We start from the raw sequence: 22,837 nt of genomic DNA on the forward strand, positions 1-22,837 counted from the left end.
ATATAAAACAAAATATTAACTTATTATAATTTTATTATTGTTAAATTATCCAACTTCACTCGGTTACCATGGTGATTAAGATCCAAATATTGCAGGTGCTTGTCAAAATTGAATTTAAGTTTTTTTTTAAGGAAAAAGTTTTATTTAATTGGTTTAAAAGGCTGTGTTTAACTCAAAATTGGTTTATCTAAGAAATTATAACCAAGGTAAGTCGATTAATATTGATTATATATGATTATTGATATAATATGATTATTATTTTAAGGTTATCCAACTTGACTCGGTCACCATGGTGATCAAGATCCAAATATGGCAGTTGCTTGTCAAAATGGACGTTGAATTTAAGTTTTTTAATGAAAAACATAATTAATTGGATTTAAAGGTTGTATTTAATGCAAAATGGATGAAATTGTAAGCAAGGTAAGTGGATTAAATCAAAAAATAATATTTATAGATTAATTAAAATGTGTATAAGAAACTAGACCTAGGACTAGAAATTTTTAGGTTTAGCCGGGCGTCTTAGACAAGAACTTAGAAAAATCTGAAGATGCACGGCTAAACCCGAATATTTCTAGTTCTAGTTTTACACTATCATTAGAACTAAAACTAGAAACAGTCGGGTTTAGTCGTGAAAAAAACTTTCAGTTGTCAATGTCAACTTTAATTTTATTATATTCGTAATCTTCATAAAATAAACCTTTAGAGTGAGTCCAAACTTGACGCATTTATCTTAAAAAACTAAAAAGTTCGAACGTTCACTTTTAATTTTGACATATTTGTCAACTTCATAAAAAATCCTTTAAAATGAGTCCAAACTCGACATATTTAACTTTAATGTTAATGGAAATACAATCACTTCCGGTTTGAAACGTCAACGTCAATTTTGACATATTTGTCATCTTCATTAAAAAACCTTTAAAATGAGTCCAAAGATGACGCATTTATCTCAAAAAACAAAAAAGTTTGAATAAAAAAACGTTAAACCCGAAGTTAGCAAACATGAAGATAGCAATATAATGATTAAATATTAATACCAACCTTAATTTTTAATTTTTTTTGTGATAAATTTTAGGACATTTTATAAAAATTAAGAATTTGTCAATATAACATTGACATTTGTAACCGGAAGTTGGTCATAACTTCATTAATATTGAAGATAAATATGTCGTGTTTGTACTCATTTTAAAGGATTTGTAATGAAGATTACGAATATGTCAAAATTAAGGTTGACATTTTAAATCTGAAGTTAGTTATCATATAATAGATAGTTCTAGGTTTTTGTGCATTTCAACTCAGGCTTTTTACTTTGGAGCTTTGATTATATATAATATGGATTGAGCCAACGAGAGAGATAGCTTGCGCAAGGTGATCGAACCGAGATAGACATAGAAGCGTACTGACATATAATGGGCGTGCGTTAATTTATAAGATAAAAAACTATCAATTAGAAGTAACATTTATAATACTTACAGGTGATGTGAAACTGTATTATCGCGAACTTTGCACACGAAACAATACATTTTTAAACATTACTCTGTAACTGGCTGTGACACAAGGTTTATACAGGGTGACATAGAAAAAAGTACATTGCATAGTGCCACACAATAGAGGACACTAAAATAAGAAAAAAAGTTCCTATGAACATGGGTCCGCAAGGCCTACGGTTAAAAGATACGGGGTGTTGAATTTTATTTTTTTTGGGTTTTTTTTTTGAATCTCTTTAGCCAGAGACGCAAAAAATGGATAAAATGTGGTATACAGGGGTTTTTTATCATGCTAAATTCAAATATGATCTTAGTTTTATGATTACTGATGGAGAGCGCTACATACATACAGGGTTCCATCTTTATTGAATCGGTCCTAACTTTTTCTTTTTTGCTATACACTGTATGTCATTTTCGACTGAAAAAATTTGTTATCCATGCATCTGAAAGCCGACAATGCACGCTAATTATTCAAAAAGCGCCAAAGTAACCTTTGCAAAAACAATGATAAATAACAATTGAATAATGTGTCATAATTTAGTGTGCTCTATTGTGTGGCACTATGCAATGTACTTTTTTCTATGTCACCCTGTATATAGGAGGTTGTCTAGATTCGTACGCAATCATAGTGCGCATTACGTCACCTGTGGAAAATAATACCGCCAAGCAATTCAAATTAAACAAATGCACGGAGCACCACATGGCCATGAGGTTGCGTGCGCAATCCGTGATCGCTTACGTCACGAAACACTCCTGCTCTTGCCCCTCGCCCATAAACTAAATCAAAGTATTGCAGCATAGGTACCTAGACAACCTTTAATATATAAACCTTGGCTGTGACACAACAAAACGATAAACGTCAAATGGAAGAGGTTTGACACTTTTGTGCGCATGCGCCCGTCTGTTTAGTACAGTCTTATGTCTATCTTTGTTACACTTTCACATTATCGCTTTCCATCTGCGTCTATTCACCTTGAGCAACATTTTTGTTAGTAGATATATTCAGTTAACTCAATCCATATTATATATAATCAAAGCTTTGGAGTTATAAATTTTAGCAAAAATTTTTGGGCATTAACTTGTGGACAATATTTATAAATTTATTTCGACTTCAACCCGTTGAAGGAATTATCTCTTTTTTTATCCCCGTCATCCCAAGGACGCCGCCGCTCCTGTGGATTGGAACCATCGCTTCTAAGGTTCTGGAATAAGGTCAGAAAAGATATTTTTAATCTATTCTTCACATGATTGAAGATGGCCTAAGTAACCACGTTGTGGAAAAATTTCAACCTGTTCAATTTTAATTTCATTAAAAAAAAAAACACTATTAATTCAATTTAACTTAAAACTAAAATTAATTCTTGTAACAAAATTATCATTTTTAAACTATATTTTTTTGTTGTTCTTTTCGATTTTGTTAGAACTATATCAAATCTTTTTTTTTACGTTCATTTTCATTTACATCCTGTTTAGGATTATTTTTAAAAGATTTACTAGGCCTAGAAAATTTTTCTTTGATTTAAATTTAACTTCAATCATTTCTTTTGGTTTATCAATTTTCTTTTATATATTTAGTTTGCGTGACCTTGCGGTCATTGTATTTGGTTTTTTTTTTGTTGTCGAGAGATTCACCAATTTTTTTTAAATATTCTTCGATACAACTTCCTGTTTATTAATTTCTTTTCCTCCATTATTACTTTTTTTTTATTATTCACCCCTCACATTTCACCATTAGTGGAGTCCCTATTATTAAATGGTGTGGCGCCCTTTTTCAACGAACCCAGCCGTCTCCTCTGAACTGCAGGCAAATAGGGACTCAAGGGGGGGAGCTATTTTGGTTCACTCATTATTTAAAATTCATTTTGATTCGTTTTGCATTATTTTTTTTTTAAACGTCACAACTCGACAGTTATTGCATCGAGATGGTCGACCATTCTCGTGTGGAATTGAGCCGTGTCTAATAAGTTGATTAATTCTTTGTTGTTTGTTATGTTTAAGGGGGATTTTATCGTTGACATTAACGCTTGGAGGCGAAACCAGTCTAAGCGGAACGCGGTGAAGTCGAAAATTTCGTTCTCTTCGACTTGCTTAACTGATAAGTTTGAGATGGTGTTGCATAACGATGATAAGATGATCCCCTCGTCTTCGGGGCACCCGTTCAAGTTTTGCATCAAATTTTTTAGGGCAATCGCATCCCCCCCAGCAAGATATTGCACGTAATACCGCTGCATAACTTGCGAGTACTTCCTCACCAACACTCTTAACTCCTCCATATGAAACAACAACTCCGGTAATTGCCTATCCACCAAATCCTCAGTTGATTTCCCCTTATTTTTTTGCAACGGCGGGTTATCATTGTGCCGCAACAACCAAAGCACCTCATCCCGAGCGTAACACAACCCCATAAACACCATCAAAGCTTTCGGCCCCAACAAACCAGGTTGATCAGTTAAAATTAACCCCAACTCTTTCAGAGCAGTCCGCAAAAATTTGCGCCTCTCTCTATGTTTATACCCCGCTTTTTGAATCGCGTGACTTTGGCACTCCTTAACTTCCGAAATTCTTTTCCCATAACCCTTTTGCGCGTCGAAATAAGAAATGATATAGGGGTGAATGTGAATCACTTCGTCCCGAAATAACGGGATAACCCAACAAGACTCCAAGGCTTTCCCCCAAATTTTGAAACCGCCTTCGACCTGGATAATTTGCGGGATTAAAGCCGCCCCGAAAATGATCCAACGATCCATGGTGTCCATTGAGAGGTATTCGCAAGACATCGTTTTTTCCCCCATTAAAGGCTTAACCAAACAAGCGGGGTTTCCAACTAAACTTAATTTTAAATCGACCCTCCAAGTATCCGCGGGGACGTTCCTACTCGAATAAATTCCCTCCAACGATTTTAGCGCCCCCATTAAAATCCTGCCATGAGGAACAAACTCCTCATACAATTTTTTTAATGGAACATCATAATCAGTGATCATACTCCCTAATCTTGGAAAACTATGGTCCATTTGATTATGTATCATCTCATAGGCGGAATTAAATAAGCCTAATACCGCTTTGCGGTCTTCTACCTTAGATAATAAAATCATTAAGCTTACAAACGTTACAACTAAATCTAAATAATTCTTTGTTAACTCGAAATTTAAATTAATGTCTAAATTAACACCCCAAGCGTCCATTGAGGTTAACAACTCGCTTACGCTATCTCTAAAATCTAATAAATCCACAAAAGTGTAATAATAAAGAGATAAAGACTTGATAATATCATTTCGAATGTTTCCCAACGGTCCAAGTGACTTTACATCGATATTCGGGAACTTACGAACTATATGTTTAATAGACGACTCTAAATTTTTATCTGATAAAAATCCCGGTTTTGATTTTGCATCACCACACGCTTTTTTTATATTGTAAATCCGCGTGAGCATTCCGACACCTCGATCATTTAGGATGAGCAGCTTTTCAGGCATTTTTCGTTCGGTATTCGTTTGCCGCGACATTTTTCTAACTAAAAAATTAAGATTAGGGTTAAACAAAACTATTTATGATGCAAACTTACCGCTTTTTGTACTTGTTTTTATAAATTTTTGATTAAAAAGTTACAACTGACGTTTATATAACCTCACTTTTGGATTGTTGACATTTTGTGACTAAATTCTCCACCCAGATATACGAGATTAAAATAACTTGGTGTTATCTAAAGTAAATTTCTGATAATGCTTAAGATTACGATTATATTCGTTTGATTCACTTTAATACTCCGGTTTCCTTGTTATTTTTTATAAATGTGTGTTAAAATACTACTTTACAGGAATCTGTAATTTGTATACAGATAATGAACGTATCCTATGACGTCATTGAACGAATTCACATTCCTATAATTTTATTATTGTTAAATTATCCAACTTGACTCGGTTACCATGGTGATTAAGATCCAAATATTGCAAGTGCTTGTCAAAATTGAAATTGAATTTAAGTTTTTTTAAGGAAAAAGTCTTATTTAATTGGTTTAAAAGGCTGTGTTTAACTCAAAATTGGTTTATCTATTGTATTATAAACAAGGTAAGTGGATTAAATAAAAAAAAAAATTTTAATTTATTTCTCTTAATTAAAATCGATTTAAATTAATTACAATTAACGAATTTGTTATGAATGCGAGATATTCATAAAGAATTCGAATTGTTTTAAAATTAATTAAAATTAAGTTAGAATTGATAAAAAAATTAAAATAAAGTTTTATTATTTTAAGGTTATCCAACTTGACTCTGTTTCTCTGTTACCATGGTGATTAAGATCCAAATATGGCAGGTGCTTGTCAAAATAGACGTTAAATTTAAGTTTTTTAATGAAAAACATTAATTAATTGGATGTATTTAATGCAAAATGGATGAAATTATAAGCAAGGTAAGTGGATTAAATGAAAAAAAATATTTATAGATCAATTAAAATGTGTATAAGAAACTAGACCTAGAACTAGAAAGTTTTAGGTTTAGCCGGGCGTCTTAGACAAGAACTTAGAAAAATCTGAAGACGCACGACTAAACCCGATTATTTCTAGTTCTAGATCTAGTGTTAGTTCTAGTTTTGCACTATCACTAGAACTAACACAAGACCTAGAACTAGAAACAGTCGGGTTTAGTCGTGAAAAAAACTTTCAGTTGTCAATGTCAACTTTAATTTTCTTATTATATTCCTAATCTTCATAAAATAACCTTTAAAATGAGGCCGAACTTGACGCATTTATCTCAAAAAGCCAAAAAGTTCGAACTTTCACTTTTAATTTTGACATATTTGTCAACTTCATAAAAAATCCTTTAAAATGAGTCCAAACTCGACATATTTAACTTTAATATTAATGGAAATACAATCACTTCCGGTTTGAAACGTCAACGTCAATTTTGACATATTTGTCATCTTCATTAAAAAACTTTTAAAATGAGTCCAAAGATGACGCACTTATCTCAAAAAACAAAAAAGTTTGAATAAAAAAACGTTAAACCCGAAGTTAGCAACAATGAAGATAGCAATTTAATTATTAAATATTAATACCAACCTTAATTTTTAATTTTTTTTATTGTATTTTTGTTTTTGTGATAAATTTTAAGACATTTTATAAAAATTAAGAATTTGTCAATATAACATTGACATTTGTAACCGGAAGTTGACCATAACTTCATTAATATTGAAGATAAATATGTCGTGTTTTTACTCATTTTAATAGTTATTTAACCAACAAGTCTATTAATGAAGGCGATTAATTATCGAGATAATTAATCGCATTTTAATATACGAGTTAGTTACAATATTTTTCCGTTGACCGTCTTTTCAACAAAATAGAGAAAATCCATCGTTGAAAAATCTCCCAATTCTGTCACTGGCAAAATAACCTCACTTTTAATGTGTCATAATTTATTTTTGTAGTCTTACCGAGTAGATATAGTGGTCGGTTGGGTCGGTATTACAAATTTCATTGGAGAATATTTATTAAATTGACTACTATTTAGTTCGGTCGGACTTTCTTAAAATCGTTTATTAATAGAAAATCGTATATTAATAGGTGTCATTAATGAATGATTTTGTATACATTTATAAATCATATAAATACACGGTCGACGGAAATAGTTATTTAACCAACAAGTCTATTAATGAAGGCGATTAATTATTGAGATAATTAATCGCATTTTAATATACGAGTTAGTTACAATATTTTTCCGTTGACTGTCCTTTCAACAAAATAGAGAAAATCCATCGTTGAAAAATCTCCCAATTCTATCACTGGCAAAATAAAAACCTCACTCTTAATGTGTCAAAAGTCAAAACTTAATATTGTAGTCTTACCGAATAGATATAGTGGTCGATTGGGTCGGTATTACCGATTTGATTGGAGAAAAATTGACTACTATATTAGTTCGGTCGGACTTTCTTAAAATCGTTTATTAATACATTTATAAATCATATAAATACACAGTCGACGGAAAAGAATTTTTAATGAAGATTACAAATATGTCAAAATTGAGGCTGACATTTTAAATCTGAAGTTAGTTATCATATAATAGACAAATGGACAACTTCATGGTGTTCTTTCATGATGTATTCTTTATTAAAAAAACCTTTAAAATGTGTCTAAACATGACGCACTTATCTCAAAAAACGAAAAAGTTTGAATAAAAAAAGTTAAATACGAAGTTAGCAACAACGAAGATAGCAGTTTAATTATTAAATATTAATACCAACCTTAATTTTTAATTTTTTTTTATTGCATTTTTGTTTTTGTGATAAATTTTAAGACATTTTATAAAAATTAAGAATTTGTCAATATAACATTGACATTTGTAACCGGAAGTTGACCATAACTTCATTAATATTGAAGATAAATATGTCGTGTTTGTACTCATTTTAAAGGATTTTTAATGAAGATTACAAATATGTCAAAATTGAGGTTGACATTTTAAATCTGAAGTTAATTATCATATAATAGATTTTTTCAAAATTTTCTTATACAGGGTGTCACACAAAAAACGCCCCAAACTATAACTCTGTCATTTATATTCTGATTTTCATGAGCGAAGTATCAAATGAAATAGTTTGATTCATGCTACAAATAAATTTTTTTCAAGGCCATCTTCAATTCCAGGCGATTATTAACTTTTGTTTTTCAAATTGCTCGGTATGTTACAGGTGTCTTTATTCTGCTAAAATTACATTTAAAATGGATGTATTGTACATCAATGGATTCAAAAAAACAATCTCTATCCAATGATGTGAAGAAAAATATACGCAGCAATTTGAAAAGTAAAAATTAATAATTGGTAATTGGTATCCGTGCTCATTGGTCGCAAAATATTTATTGGTTTTAAAGTATTCCATTAACCTTTTTGCTATTAATCTTTCAAATATCTTGGAGATAACGGGCAAAATTGATATAGCCCTTTTTATTCCCTGTGTAATGGCAGGACTCTCGCTGTCTTGAACTCTGAAGGAAAAATTCCATCGCTGACACATTTATTGAACATAATATTAAGATTGACCGCATTCTGTTTTATTAATGACTTTATTATATTGTTTGTTAAGCCATATGTGTCAGTAGTATATTAATTCCGGTTCTGGACCAGGATTAAGGATTTGTAACTAGATTTAGGTTGGTATTGGAAAAGTTACTAAATCTGGTGACTTTTAGTATATTAATGTCGGTTCTAGACCGGCAGTGAATCCTGAATCCTGATGCTCTTGCGCTCTATCGCTCATCAAGCAAATTTATCTGGTGATTTTTTTTATTGTGCAACCTAGTGGTTGGTAACCCGAGAGTAGTAACTTTTCCAATACCAACCTAAATCTAGTTACAAATCCTTAATCCGGCATTAAATACTACTTATGTTAGTTGTGTCGCTGTTCTTAATTTGAGCAACTGTTGTTATTATTTCTGTTGTTGTTATTGGTCTGAAGAAAAAAGAATTTACATTTGTCATTTCAGTTTTTGAGTTTTTATCATTTTATAAAGTTAAATATATTAATATATTAATTGAGGTTATGTTGCTAAAAACATTGAAACAATTCTAATAAATTATTAAAAATCATTTCGGTCATTTGACCGAAACATGTCAGGTTGAACTGAAACTTAAAAATAAACCAGTTGTAACAAAAATTTTCGATTTTATTTAATTATCGCACTGGTTAAAGAAAGAATGGATCTACTTATCAACAATACAGTTCAGCTAATACGGCTCTTCTGATCCTACGCTACAAGGAATTAACATACAAGATTAAATCTCTCAAACAACATATAAAATTTAACAAAACGATGAGAACTGAGCATTTAGTTCCAACATACATTAAATACAGATTACCTCGCCACTTAAGTGATGCACAAAAACGTCAAATAAGGGAAAAACATATTAATAATGAACTAAAAAAACAGAATATAAAAATAGATCACAATAACAGATTACTTCTACTCGTTTACCACTTGTTGGCCAGTAAATTACATTACACTGAACTACAAGAAGTTATAGAACAAGCCAAAATACACAAAAATGGTATCCTTTTGGATAACTGGAGAAGAAAACAAAAGAAATTGGACAAACTTGTGGCTGAAAGGAAAAATAGAGAAAAACTAGATTTGACTCAACAACAAACATCATTTACCTTTCACCCCAGATTAACAAACTTGACCAACATATCATTTACACCTAAGGAACAGGATTTTCTAAATAAAGGACACAAATATGCTTTGCCGAAACACCCTAGACTGAGTCACCTCAGCATAGAACTAGAAGCAGCAGCAAGGTATAATCTACAAGAGAAGGACCTTCGGCTGGATATCATCGATTTCTTAAAGAGAGTTGAAAACCATCAACAACACAAGAACAATAATGGAAGAATAATCAATCCAGAGATGAAAATTGTTAATTCCATGAGAAATAAAATCCAATCACGAGATGCAATTATCACCAAAGCAGACAAGAATGCGGGTATAGTAATTATAGATAGAAAGATTTATAAACAGAAAACCGAAACTTTCCTATCACAAAATAATTTTACAGAAATAAAATCTAATCCTGTCAATACCTTACATACAAAAACGAAAAAAGCCCTCAAAGACCTCCAAATCGTTTTTGGATAAATACAATATTAAAATCTCAAATATTCTACCAATGAACCCGAAGATTCCTAATCTCTACTCCCTCATAAAACTACATAAACCTAATAACCCTATACAACATCTTATAGAAGAACTTCTAAACCAACGCTTCCCTGACAACTTTGAATTGGTGTCATTTGATGTCACCAATCTACTATATACAAACATCCCGGTTCCAGAGACTCTCACCATAACTCATGATTATTTTAAGAACAAACTAGACTCAGAAGACGCTGACCATCTGCAAAGCCTTCTCAAAACTTACCTAGCCCAAAATACTTGCATTTTCGACAATAAACTATACAAATATTCGGACGGCTTACCCATGGGCTCCCCTTTGAGTGGACTCCTGGCGGACTTTTTCTCGACAAACTTGAAACCAATTTACTCCACACAAGAAATGACATAACCGAAAATATCATCTTTTGGAAGAGATATGTGGATGATGTCCTGGTAATTTAGAAGACCAACATACACAATAACGTCAACGATTTGCATTCACTCCTTAACGACCTTCACACGAACATTCATTTTACAATGGAACAAGAACAAAACAACATTTTACCGTACCTTGACCTTAAATTGATTAACAGAAATAACAAACTAGAGTTTGATATAAAGTCACACAAACTGATACAGTTATCCCATATACTTCTTTTCACCATCATTCCCATAAAAACGCGGCATTTCATGCATACATTCACCGATCTACGACAACTCCTCTCAACAATATAGACAGAGAAAAAGAACTATTGATTATTAAGACAATAGCACACAATAATGACTTCCCCCCAAATTATGTCCCCAATTTAATTAGAAGAATTCAAACAAAGACCAATAATAGACAGCTGACGACACTCACCAACAATACACCAACCTCAGAACCAACTTACCGATCTATTTCTTACTCGGGTCACATTGCAGCCCCTATCCTCAAAATCTTCAAAAAGTACAACATAAACATTTCATTCAAATCCAACACCTCCATGATCAACCTATAGAACCACAAGAAAGACAACACCAACCTCCTCGAAAATAGTGGTGTTTACAAATTGAATTACGACACCTGTGGTGCAGTGTACATCGGCGAAACTGGAAGATCAATAAAACAGAATTAACGAACACAGGGGTAGCATCTTCTCAACAACTCACATAGTTTTGATATAGATACGGGTGTAAAATTATTACACAGAATGGATAAAGGAACTAAAATGATACTCACTGAGGCCTACGAAATCGAGAAATTTAAATTCCAGAATAAGAATATCGAATGCCTTAATGACCAAATAGACCTAACTAGACCACTCCTATATAGGATGCTAAAGAAACCATTCCCTAATGATCCCCCCTAATTTTCACAGACACCTATTTACCCCTGCCCCCACCCCTTCCCCTTTCCCCATCCCTCACTAGAAGAGAACTCCAGTTAATGATTGTATAACTGGAGTTGCACTGATTGAGGTCCATGACAATCACACCTTTCCTACCGTTACATGTTTATTTCCACCATTACTTTTTCCTTAAGTTTGATATCACACTTCCTCATCTATAATACTCTCACCCTTTACCCTTTCTCCTTATTCTCAACAGAAGAGAAATCCAGTTAATGATTGTATAACTGGTTTTGCACTGATTGAGATCCTTGACAATCATTCCTAACCAACGTATTCCCAAGCACATACGTATCCATCCAAGGTCTATAGAACATAAGGTTACCCAATACCGATTCTCCTCCTCTGAGAGGCAAGGTGGGTCAGTGACGTAGCTGGTTCTATGAACAACACAACACGATGCGAGGTTTAAATATTTTATATAGACTGTACCACAGTATAGGCACGTGTATAGGCTATCTTTTATTCTGACTGTATCGAACCAGTGACGTCAATTTGCGGGGTAATAATCGATACTACAGAGGCATAGGGAATGAGGTAACCTTATGTTCTATAAACCTTGGTATCCATCTTACAATGCATCCTAACCTTCAAGTTTAACGTGGTTCCCGGTTATCTTGATATTATCTACAAAGAATACTTCCACACACATCTAATAGCAGTTGCTCTATTTTATTGTATGTTGTTTCTCATATATCCTTTTACGATGTGAGTATATATTTTTTTAATATTTTTGATAATTAGAATTGTTTCAATGTTTTTAGCAACATAACCTCAATTAATATATTTAGTTCTCTATGTACTTTTCTAATATATGTTATTACTTGTAGACCTCCGATGATGGTCATTTGACCGAAACATGTCAGGTTGAACTTAAACTTAAAAATAAACCAGTTGTAACAAAAATTTTCGATTCGAAAATGCCATAAGGTTTTAATGCTTTAAACTGCATAGTTTTCGGCATAGTTTGTAGAGTCGGTATAAGTTCCGCCCATCTCTGTGACGTCATAATTTGGTTGTTGCTACGTCAAATCTTTTTAAATAAAAGTTTTAATATCTCGAAAACTATGCAGTAAAACTTTATGGCATTTTGCAACGCCTTGTCAAAAAAAAATCTAAAAACCTTAAAATATACAACTCAGACTGCTGTCAAGATTTTTATTTTGTTTCTACGCCAAGATATGCGGAAAATTGTTTCAAGTAACTTTTATTTAAAACTTTCTTTAAAATAAGTTGAAGTAATATAAGTACACCCTGTATGTAAGCAATTGCCATACTAGAAAAAGGAATTCTAATATTCTATTTAAATTATTAATAATTCTACTTATTCCAAAAATATGTTGCCTTTAACAACAATTTCTTTTTATTGTCTTTATTGAATAAAGAGAACTTAAAGGGGATAAAGTTTAATACTTAAATAATAAAAATTTAATGAATTCAGAAAGATTATATTTTTTATGTTATAAAGATTAATTTATTTAAAATAAATGTAAAATCGTTCTACTTTGAAACAAATCCTTATCAACATCAACCTAATTTTTTTATAAAAACCACAAAGATTGCGTCATCGCTCCAAAAACACCAAGATTTTAGCTCATTTTATTTCTTAATCTAAACGTAACAACATCTTTTTCATAAAAATGTTTTTTTATTTCAAATTAATATTAATTCTAACGATTATTACACCTTTCGTTATCACTCAAGAAAAACCCGGAAGTTGTCCCAACAATTTAAACGTTAAAATATGTTCATCTTTGTGTACTTCCGATTTTGGATGTAGCGGGAACTCGAAATGTTGCAAAACTTTGTGTGGGGGATCGATTTGTGTGTCTCCTATTGGGAATGAATCGCAAAACGGAGGTAGGAAATTAATAAAAAATGTTGTAAATGTATAATTAATTTTTTATTGCAGAAAAATTCGGTTCTTGCCCAATTCCGAGTGGTCCGTGGGTGTGTTCAAGTAGGTGTGGTTCGGATTCGGATTGTAGAGGAAAAAAGAAATGTTGTAAAAATAGGTGTGGTGCTATGGCATGTTTTAACCCTGATTTGCCTCAAATCCAAGCCCCACCTTTATAAAATTATTTCATTTTGTACTTTTTATACCGGATTTGCGCAGAATGTATCACAAGGTCCATTACAGCATTTTTGTCGCCCCGCACACTCAAAATCACTGGAACATCTCACTAAGCAAGTTGAAACGACATCAGATCCTGGTCTCTGAGGGCAATTTCCCGGTTTTTGGGCGTTCAAAACACTAAAAGAAACCGTTAGCAATAAAAGCGTGGTTAAAAATAATTTGTTTTTCATCTTGATTTGTTTAAAAATTTCCATACACTGTTTTAATTTGAAATGGTTTGATTATATATACAAAGAAGCACAAAGAAAAAATCGCCTTGAAACGATTTCTAATGTTACATAAGCACTTTTGAAAAGTTATTGATGATTCTTCTCCCATTCGAGCCAACTTCCTTTATAATTTTTTACACTTAAATTAAAATGCGATTAATAAATAAAAATCGTAATTAATTAATTTTTTACTTTTTAAATCCTAATTTCCAAGCGATTTCTTGTGCCAATCCAGCCCTTCTTCCCGATCTGCATGTAAAAACAATAGGAGTCTCCAAATCCAAGTCCCTAATTCCTTTTTTTAGATTGTTGTTTAAAACATCTTCAATTAAATTAACTGTTAACGGAAAAAAAAATATTTTAATTAATAATTCTTTATTTTTACCTTTATAGTACATACAGGGTGTCCCGAGTTGCTTTGATCCATAGCCGAATTATGATTAATTTTTTTCAAATAAAAATTGAATCGAATCATATTGTAGATATTTTAAAATTAGTTTCAGTAATGGCGGACTTCCGCTTCTATCAGAAATGGGTATCAACTTTGATACTTTAAATGGAACGCGTTTTTGGATTCTTTGTGAAATTTTAATGGTACTTTGTGATTTTTGAAAAAAATGACTTATAAATTTGGCAATAATTGTCCAAACTGTGAAAGCTAGAAAGATTTGGTTTTGTAAAATTGAAAACAACGACGTATTATACCGATACATCGATGTTTAAAAAAAATATTCAGTGGCTGAATTTTTATTATAAGAATTATCATAATAATCAATACTATTTGGACCGCGTTCGGCATCACTTGACTAAGCGACAAATAATAATAATAATAATAACTTTATTATCACAAATTTAATCACTAAAACTAGAGACAAAATGATGAAAAACTTTTGAAGAAAATAATCTAGAGTCTGATTTTGTACTTTTAAACTGGTTTTTATTTTATATAGAATTTAAGTATAACCAGTTTCGGCCCTTGGCCATCTTCAGAGACTCTACAAATAGATTAACATCTCTCATCTTATCCATTTTACAAACCAATTTCTTAATATTTCTTTTTGTTTTATTAAATCAATGTCGAAATCAGATTATTAGTTACTAGTTTACAAAATTAAAGTTTAAAAAGTTGTAAAATGAAACTAAGAATCAAGAATCATCATTTGGTTTAAAAATCGACGACTTTTTTTAATCAATGACCCAAAAAAATACATTAAAAATATAAAGAAAGCGCGGAAAAGTGACTAACACTAGATTAACTTCAGTTATAAAACTTCTATTACATAATAATTAACTTCAGGTTTAAAATGTCAACCTCACTTTTGACATATTTGTAATCTTCATTAAAAATCCTTTAAAATGAGTGTAAACACGACATATTTATCTTTAATATTAATGAAGTTAGGGTCAACTTCCGGTTAGAAATGTCAACGTCAATTTTGACATATTTGTAATCGTCGTGAAAAAAATCCTTTAAAATGAGTCCAAACATGTTATATTTAATTCCAATATTAATCGAGATATAAGCAATTTCCGCTTGGAAATGTCAATGTCATTTTGACATATTCATAATTTTTATAAAATGTCTTAATATTTGTCACAAAAACAAAAGTATAATAAAAAAAAAAATAAAAATAAGGTTGGTATTAACATTTAAAAATTAAATTGCTATCTTCATTGTTGCCAACTTCAGGTTTAATATTTTTTATTTTAACTTTTTTGTTTTTTGAGATAAATGCGTCATGTTTTGACAAATTTTAAAGGTTTTTTTAATAAAGAATACATCATGAAAGTACACCATGAAGTTGTCCATTTGTCTATTATATGACAACTACCTTCAGGTGTAAAATGTCAACGTCAATTTTGACATATTTGTAATCTTCATTGAAAATCCTTTAAAATGAGTACAAACACGACATATTTATCTCCAGTATTAATGATGTTATGGTCCACTTCCGGTTAGAAATGTCAACGTCAATTTTGACATATTTGTAATTGTCGTGAAAAATCCTTTAAAATAAGCCCAAACATGATACGTTTAATTCCAATATTACTCGAGATATAAACAACTTCCGGTTTGAAATGTCAATGTCATTTGGACATATTCTTAATTTTTATAAAATGTCTTAATATTTGTCACAAAAACAAAAATATTAAAAAAAAAATAAAAATTAAAGTTGTTATTAATATTTAAAAATTAAATTGCTATCTTTAATGTTGCTAACTTCGGGTTTAACGTTTTTTATTCTAACTTTTTTGTTATTTAAGATAAGTGCGTCAAGTTTGGACTCATTTTAAAGATTTTTTTAATGAAAATGAATAATATGTCAAAATTGACGTTGATGTTTCAAACCGGAAGTCATTGTATTTCCATTAATATTAGATATGTCGAGTTTGGGCTCATTTTAAAGGATTTTTTATGAAGTTGACAAATATGTCAAAATTAAAAGTTGAAAGTTCGAACTTTTTGGTTTTTTGATATAAATGCGTCATGTTTGGACTCATTTTAAAGGTTTTTTAATAAATACATCATGAAAAAACACCATGAAGTTGTCCATTTGTCTATTATATGATAACTAACTTCAGATTTAAAATGTCAACCTCAATTTTGACATATTTGTAATCTTCATTAAAAATCCTTTAAAATGAGTACAAACACGACATATTTATCTCCAGTATTAATGATGTTATGGTCCACTTCCGGTTAGAAATGTCAACGTCAATTTTGACATATTTGTAATTGTCGTGAAAAATCCTTTAAAATAAGCCCAAACATGATACGTTTAATTCCAATATTACTCGAGATATAAGCAACTTCCTGTTTGAAATGTCAATGTCATTTTGACATATTCTTAATTTTTATAAAATGTCTTAATATTTGTCACAAAAACAAAAGTATAATCAAAAAAATATAAAAAAATAAGGTTGGTATTAATATTTAAAAATTAAATTGCTATCTTCATTGTTGCTAACTTCGGGTTTAACGTTTTTTTATTCAAACTTTTTTGTTTTTTGAGATAAGTGGGTCGTGTTTGGACTCATTTTAAAGGTTTTTTAATGAAGATGACAAATATGTCAAAATTGACGTTGACGTTTCAAACCGGAAGTCATTACATTTCCATTAATATTAAAGTTAAATATGTCGAGTTTGGACTCATTTTAAAGGATTTTTTATGAGGTTGACAAATATGTCAAAATTAAAAGTTCGAATTTTTTGGTTTTTTGAAATAAATGTGTCAAGTTTGGACTCACTTTAAAGGTAATAATAAAATTAAAGTTGACATTGACAACTGAAAGTTTTTTTCACGACTAAACCCGAATGTTTCTAGTTCTCGTTCTAGTTTTAAATTTGGCTAAACTTCTACAAAATTGTCTAAAATATTCAAAACGTATTTAAAATTATCAAAATTTCACAAAATGTTACTGAAATTATGTATAAAATTATTTAATAGCGTTCAATTTGTCTAAACTTGTTTAAAACCGTCTATTTTAGACGATCAAAATGTGGCTAATATTATCAAAACTTGGCCAAACTTGTACAAAATTGTCTAAATTATTTATATCTAAAATAATCAAAATATTACTGAAATTATGTATTATTTAAAAGCGCAAAATTTATCTATAATTTAAGTACAAAGGCTTTCACTGCCGGTGTGAATTAAACTAAGATTAGAACTAAAACTAGAACTAACACTAGAAACTTTTGGGTTTTGCCGTGCGTCTTTTAATAAAAGGTTTGACGTTTCGGATTTCTTCCCTTTCTTCACAAAGAATCCAAAAATGCAATAATATACAGAATGTTCCATATAAAATAGTAAAGTTGATATCCATTTCTGACAGAAACGGAAATCTGTCATTACTGAAATTAATTTTAAAATATGTACAATATGATTCGATTCAACTTGTATCTGAAACATTTTTTGAAAAACTCAATCATAATTCGGGTATGACCCGAGGTAACTTAGGCGGGACACCTGTATATAGATTATACTATGGTAAATGTATAATTGTAATTATCAGGGCACGGAACTATTGTAACAAAACAATACGATTTCCCCCCTCCACTAGTTCTCAGCGGCGTTCATTGAGAAAATCTTGATTAAAAGAACAGCATACTGTTCAGTGGGAAATTAAAATTTCAAGTTAGAAAAAAGTTGTGTTAACAAAAATTGTTCCTGAAACAATTCTAAACAAACTTTGTCAACATTTTTTTTCGATTTAATCAATAATTAAGGAAATAACCTCAAAATAATAATTTTTAAATTTTTATACATAATTACACTTAGATGCTTAATTAATAGAGATGTAAAAATTTTTTATTAAGATAATTGATTCAAAATCGAAATTGAAACAAATTTTATTTAAAAAAATTTTTGATAAAACCAATAATTATCCAGATAATTAATTGATGGCATACTATTCAGAGGGAAATTAAAATTTCAAGTTAGAAAAAATTTGTATTAACAAACACTGTTTCCGAAGTAATTCTAAACAAATTTTGTTAACAACATTTTTTGATTAAATCAACAATAAGGATATAACCTCAAAAATATTAGTTTTTGTAGCATACTGTTCAGTGGGAAATTAAAATTTCAAGTTAGAAAAAAGTTGTGTTAAGAAAAATTGTTCCTGAAACAATTCTAAATAAACTTTGACAACATTTTTTTTTGGTTTAATCAATAATTAAGGAGATAACATCAAAATAATAATTTTCCCATTTTTATACATAATTACACTTAGATGCTTAATTAATAGAGATGTAAAAATTTTTTATTAAGATAATTGATTCAAAATCGAAATTGAAACAAATTTTATTTAAAACATTTTTTGATAAAAACAATAATTGTTGAGATAATTAATTTTGATGGCATACTATTCAGAGGGAAATTAAAATTTCAAGTTAGCAAAAAATGTTATTAACAAACACTGTTCCTGAAGTAATTCTAAACAAGTTTTGTTAACAACATTTTTTGATTAAATCAACATTAAGGATATAACCTCAAAAATATTAATTTTTGTACCATACTATTCAGTGGGAAATTAAAATTTCAAGTTAGAAAAAAATTGTGTTAACAAAAATAGTTCCTGAAACAATTCTAAACAAACTTTGTCAACATTTTTTTTGATTTAATCAATAATTAAGAAGATAACCTCAAAATAATAATTTTTAAATTTTTATACATAATTACACTTAGAAGCTTAATTAACAGAAATGTAAAAAAAATTTATTAAGACAATTGATTCAAAATCGAAATAGAAACAAATTTTATTTATAAAATTTTTTGATAAAAACAATAATTATCGAGATAATTAATTTTGATAGCATACTATTCAGAGGGAAATTAAAATTTCAAGTTAGCAAAAAATGTTATTAACAAACACTGCTCCTGAAGTAATTCTAAACAAGTTTTGTTAACAACATTTTTTGATTAAATCAACATTAAGGATATAACCTCAAAAATATTAATTTTTGTGCCATACTATTCAGTGGGAAATTAAAATTTCAAGTTAGAAAAAAATTGTGTTAACAAAAATTGTTCCTGAAACAATTCTAAACAAACTTTGTCAACATTTTTTTTTTATTTAATCAATAATTAAGGAGATAACCTCAAAATAATAATTTTTCCGTTTTTATACATAATTACACTTAAATGCTTAATTAATAGAGATGTAAAATTTTTTATTAAGATAATTGATTCAAAATCGAAATTGAAACAAATTTTATTTAAAACATTTTTTGATAAAAACAATAATTATCGAGATAATTAATTTTGATAGCATACTATTCAGAGGGAAATTAAAATTTCAAGTTAGCAAAAAATTTTATTAACAAACACTGTTCCTGAAGTAATTCTAAACAAATTTTGTTAACAACATTTTCTGATTAAATCAACAATAAGGATATAACCTCAAAAATATTAATTTTTGTAGCATACTATTCAGTGGGAAATTAAAATTTCAAGTTAGAAAAAAATTGTGTTAACAAAAATTGTTCCTGAAACAATTCTAAACAAACTTTGTCAACATTTTTTTTCGATTTAATCAATAATTAAGGAGAAAGCCTCAAAATAATAATTTTTCCGTTTTTACACATAATTACACTTAGATGCTTAATTAATAGAGATGTAAATTTTTTTTATTAAGATAATTGATTCAAAATCGAAATTGAAACAAATTTTATTTAAAAAATTTTTTGATAAAAACAATAATTATCGAAATAATTAATTTTGATAGCATACTATTCAGAGGGAAATTAAAATTTCAAGTTAGCAAAAAATTGTATTAACAAATACTGTTCCTGAAGTAATTCTAAACAAATTTTGTTAACAACATTTTTTGATTAAATCAACAATAAGGATATAAGCTCAAAAATATTAATTTTTGTAGCATACTGTTCAGTGGGAAATTAAAATTTCAAGTTAGAATTAACAAAAATTGTTCCTGAAACAATTTTAAACAATCTTTGTCAACACTTTTTTTTGATTTAATCAATAATTAAGGGGATAACCTCAAAATAATAATTTTTAAATTTTTATACATAATTACACTTAGATGCTTAATTAATAGAGATGTAAAAATTTTTTGTTAAGATAATTGATTCAAAATCGAAATTGAAACAAATTTTATTTAAAAATTTTTTTGATAAAAACAATAATTATCGAGATAATTAATTTTGATAGCATACTATTCAGAGGGAAATTAAAATTTCAAGTTAGAAAAAATTTTTATTAACAAACACTGTTCCTGAAGTAATTCTAAACAAATTTTGTTAACAACATTTTTTGATTAAATCAACAATAAGGATATAACCTCAAAAATATTAATTTTTGTAGCATACTATTCAGTGGGAAATTAAAATTTCAAGTTAGAAAAAAATTGTGTTAACAAAAATTGTTCCTGAAACAATTCTAAACAAACTTTGTCAACATTTTTTTTCGATTTAATCAATAATTAAGGAGATAACCTCAAAATAATAATTTTTAAATTTTTATACATAATTACGCTTAGATGCTTAATTAATAGAGATGTAAAAATTTTTTATTAAGATAATTGATTCAAAATCGAAATTGAAACAAATTTTATTTAAAACATTTTTTGATAAAAACAATAATTATCGAGATAATTAATTTTGATAGCATACTATTCAGAGGGAAATTAAAATTTCAAGTTAGCAAAAAATTTTATTAACAAACACTGTTCCTGAAGTAATTCTAAACAAATTTTGTTAACAACATTTTTTGATTAAATCAACAATAAGGATATAACCTCAAAAATATTAATTTTTGTAGCATACTATTCAGTGGGAAATTAAAATTTCAAGTTAGAAAAAAATTGTGTTAACAAAAATTGTTCCTGAAACAATTCTAAACAAACTTTGTCAATAATTTTTTTTGATTTAATCAATAATTAAGAAGATAACCTCAAAATAATAATTTTTCCGTTTTTATACATAATTATACTTAGATGCTTAATTAATAGAGATGTAAAATTTTTTTATTAAGATAATTGATTCAAAATCGAAATTGAAACAAATTTTATTTAAAACATTTTTTGATAAAAACAATAATTATCGATATAATTAATTTTGATAGCATACTATTCAGAGGGAAATTAAAATTTCAAGTTAGCAAAAAATTTTATTAACAAACACTGTCCCTGAAGTAATTCTAAACAAATTTCGTTAACAACATTTTTTGATTAAATCATCAATAAGGATATAACCTCAAAAATATTAATTTTTGTACCATACTATTCAGTGGGAAATTAAAATTTCAAGTTAGAAAAAAATTGTGTTAACAAAAATTGTTCCTGAAACAATTCTAAACAAACTTTGTCAACATTTTTTTTTTATTTAATCAATAATTAAGGAGATAACCTCAAAATAATAATTTTTCCGTTTTTATACATAATTATACTTAGATGGTTAATTAATAGAGATGTAAAAATTTTTTATTAAGATAATTGATTCAAAATCGAAATTGAAACAAATTTTATTTAAAAAAATTTTTGATTAAAACAATAATTATCGAGATGATTAATTTTGATAGCATACTATTCAGAGGGAAATTAAAATTTCAAGTTAGCAAAAAATTTTATTAACAAACACTGTTCCTGATGTAATTCTAAACAAATTTTGTTAACAACATTTTTTGATTAAATCAACAATAAGGATATAACCTCAAAAATATTAATTTTTGTAGCATACTGTTCAGTGGGAAATTAAAATTTCAAGTTAGAAAAAAATTGTGTTAACAAAAATTGTTCCTGAAACAATTCTAAACAAACTTTGTCAACATTTTTTTTTATTTAATCAATAATTATCGAGATAATTAATTTTGAAGGAATACTATTCAGAGGGAAATTAAAATTTCAAGTTAGCAAAAAATTGTATTAACAAACACTGTTCCTGAAGTAATTCTAAACAAATAATGTTAATAAAAATTTTTGATCAATAATTATTTTATTTATATATTTATTATTGAGAAAATTGTTTAGAATTTAATTTAGAACAACTTTTGTACGAAATTTTCAAATCGTATCGTTTTGTTACAAAAGTTCCGTGCCCTAGTAATTATACGCTGTTTTTACTTACAAGGAATGTTAATAGATCCAGGAATTAATCCGGTCGCTTCAATTTCATGTGGTTCTCTAACATCAACAAAAAAAACCTTGGGGTTGTCCTTCAACGCTCTCACCTCATCGATTAAAATGATATTTTCGTCGTTTCCAGTTGACATGTTAAACAATTCGGCTTTAAACAAATTATTAAATCGATCATTCTTAAGAATTTTGTGTAAATTGATGCTAATTGAACGAAACATCGCAATGTTTACAAATATTTTAAGTTAACCTCACTTTTTTACTTACAATTAAAAAAATGTTGTTGATGAAGTATTTGGAAGGAAATAAATGATATATAATTTCATTTAATATAGAAATTAAGATTAGATTAAGTGTTTTCTCTAAAAGATAAGTTG

At 28.8% G+C, this 22,837-nt stretch overlaps 4 protein-coding genes across 10 annotated transcripts in view; 2 read left to right on the top strand and 2 right to left on the bottom strand.

Annotated features, from left to right (window-relative positions):
* Positions 1 to 370: 370 nt before the first annotated feature.
* Positions 371 to 5,229, bottom strand: LOC111422449 (membrane-associated protein Hem-like). Of its 3 annotated transcripts, none has more exons than XM_071199333.1 (2): positions 5,047 to 5,229; positions 371 to 4,991 (listed from the first exon to the last, which is right to left on the bottom strand). In XM_071199333.1, the coding sequence occupies exon 2, from the start codon at positions 4,985 to 4,987 to the stop codon at positions 3,380 to 3,382; it is 1,608 nt and encodes a 535-aa protein (XP_071055434.1). In that variant the 5' UTR covers positions 4,988 to 4,991; positions 5,047 to 5,229; the 3' UTR covers positions 371 to 3,379. The 3 variants fall into 3 exon arrangements, with proteins under 3 accessions (XP_071055434.1, XP_022911406.2, XP_071055433.1); XM_023055638.2 differs by having other exon boundaries at positions 371 to 4,995; XM_071199332.1 differs by having other exon boundaries at positions 5,043 to 5,229.
* A 22-nt stretch (positions 5,230 to 5,251) lies between these two features.
* LOC111418506 (acyl-CoA Delta-9 desaturase-like) overlaps positions 5,252 to 22,837 on the top strand; it is a 59,564-nt gene continuing 41,978 nt past the window's right edge. For all 4 annotated transcript variants that reach the window (XM_071199334.1, XM_071199337.1, XM_071199336.1 and 1 more), the window contains exons 1-2: positions 5,252 to 5,549; positions 5,737 to 5,891. The gene's annotated coding sequence lies outside the window, so the exon portion shown is untranslated. The remainder of the gene's footprint in view (positions 5,550 to 5,736; positions 5,892 to 22,837) is intronic.
* Positions 13,100 to 14,046, top strand: LOC111422620 (waprin-Phi1-like). Its single transcript, XM_023055829.2, has 2 exons — positions 13,100 to 13,376; positions 13,429 to 14,046. The coding sequence occupies exons 1-2, from the start codon at positions 13,157 to 13,159 to the stop codon at positions 13,590 to 13,592; spliced, it is 384 nt and encodes a 127-aa protein (XP_022911597.1). The 5' UTR covers positions 13,100 to 13,156; the 3' UTR covers positions 13,593 to 14,046.
* Positions 13,398 to 22,820, bottom strand: LOC139431486 (rhodanese domain-containing protein CG4456-like). 2 transcript variants are annotated; one of them, XM_071199339.1, is made up of 4 exons: positions 22,728 to 22,820; positions 22,453 to 22,611; positions 14,055 to 14,199; positions 13,398 to 14,001 (listed from the first exon to the last, which is right to left on the bottom strand). In XM_071199339.1, the coding sequence occupies exons 2-4, from the start codon at positions 22,595 to 22,597 to the stop codon at positions 13,950 to 13,952; spliced, it is 342 nt and encodes a 113-aa protein (XP_071055440.1). In that variant the 5' UTR covers positions 22,598 to 22,611; positions 22,728 to 22,820; the 3' UTR covers positions 13,398 to 13,949. The 2 variants fall into 2 exon arrangements, with proteins under 2 accessions (XP_071055440.1, XP_071055439.1); XM_071199338.1 differs by lacking the exon at positions 22,728 to 22,820 and having other exon boundaries at positions 22,453 to 22,703.

This window comes from Onthophagus taurus, chromosome 10, assembly GCF_036711975.1.
Source record: "Onthophagus taurus isolate NC chromosome 10, IU_Otau_3.0, whole genome shotgun sequence".
NCBI classification, from domain to species: domain Eukaryota; kingdom Metazoa; phylum Arthropoda; class Insecta; order Coleoptera; family Scarabaeidae; genus Onthophagus; species Onthophagus taurus.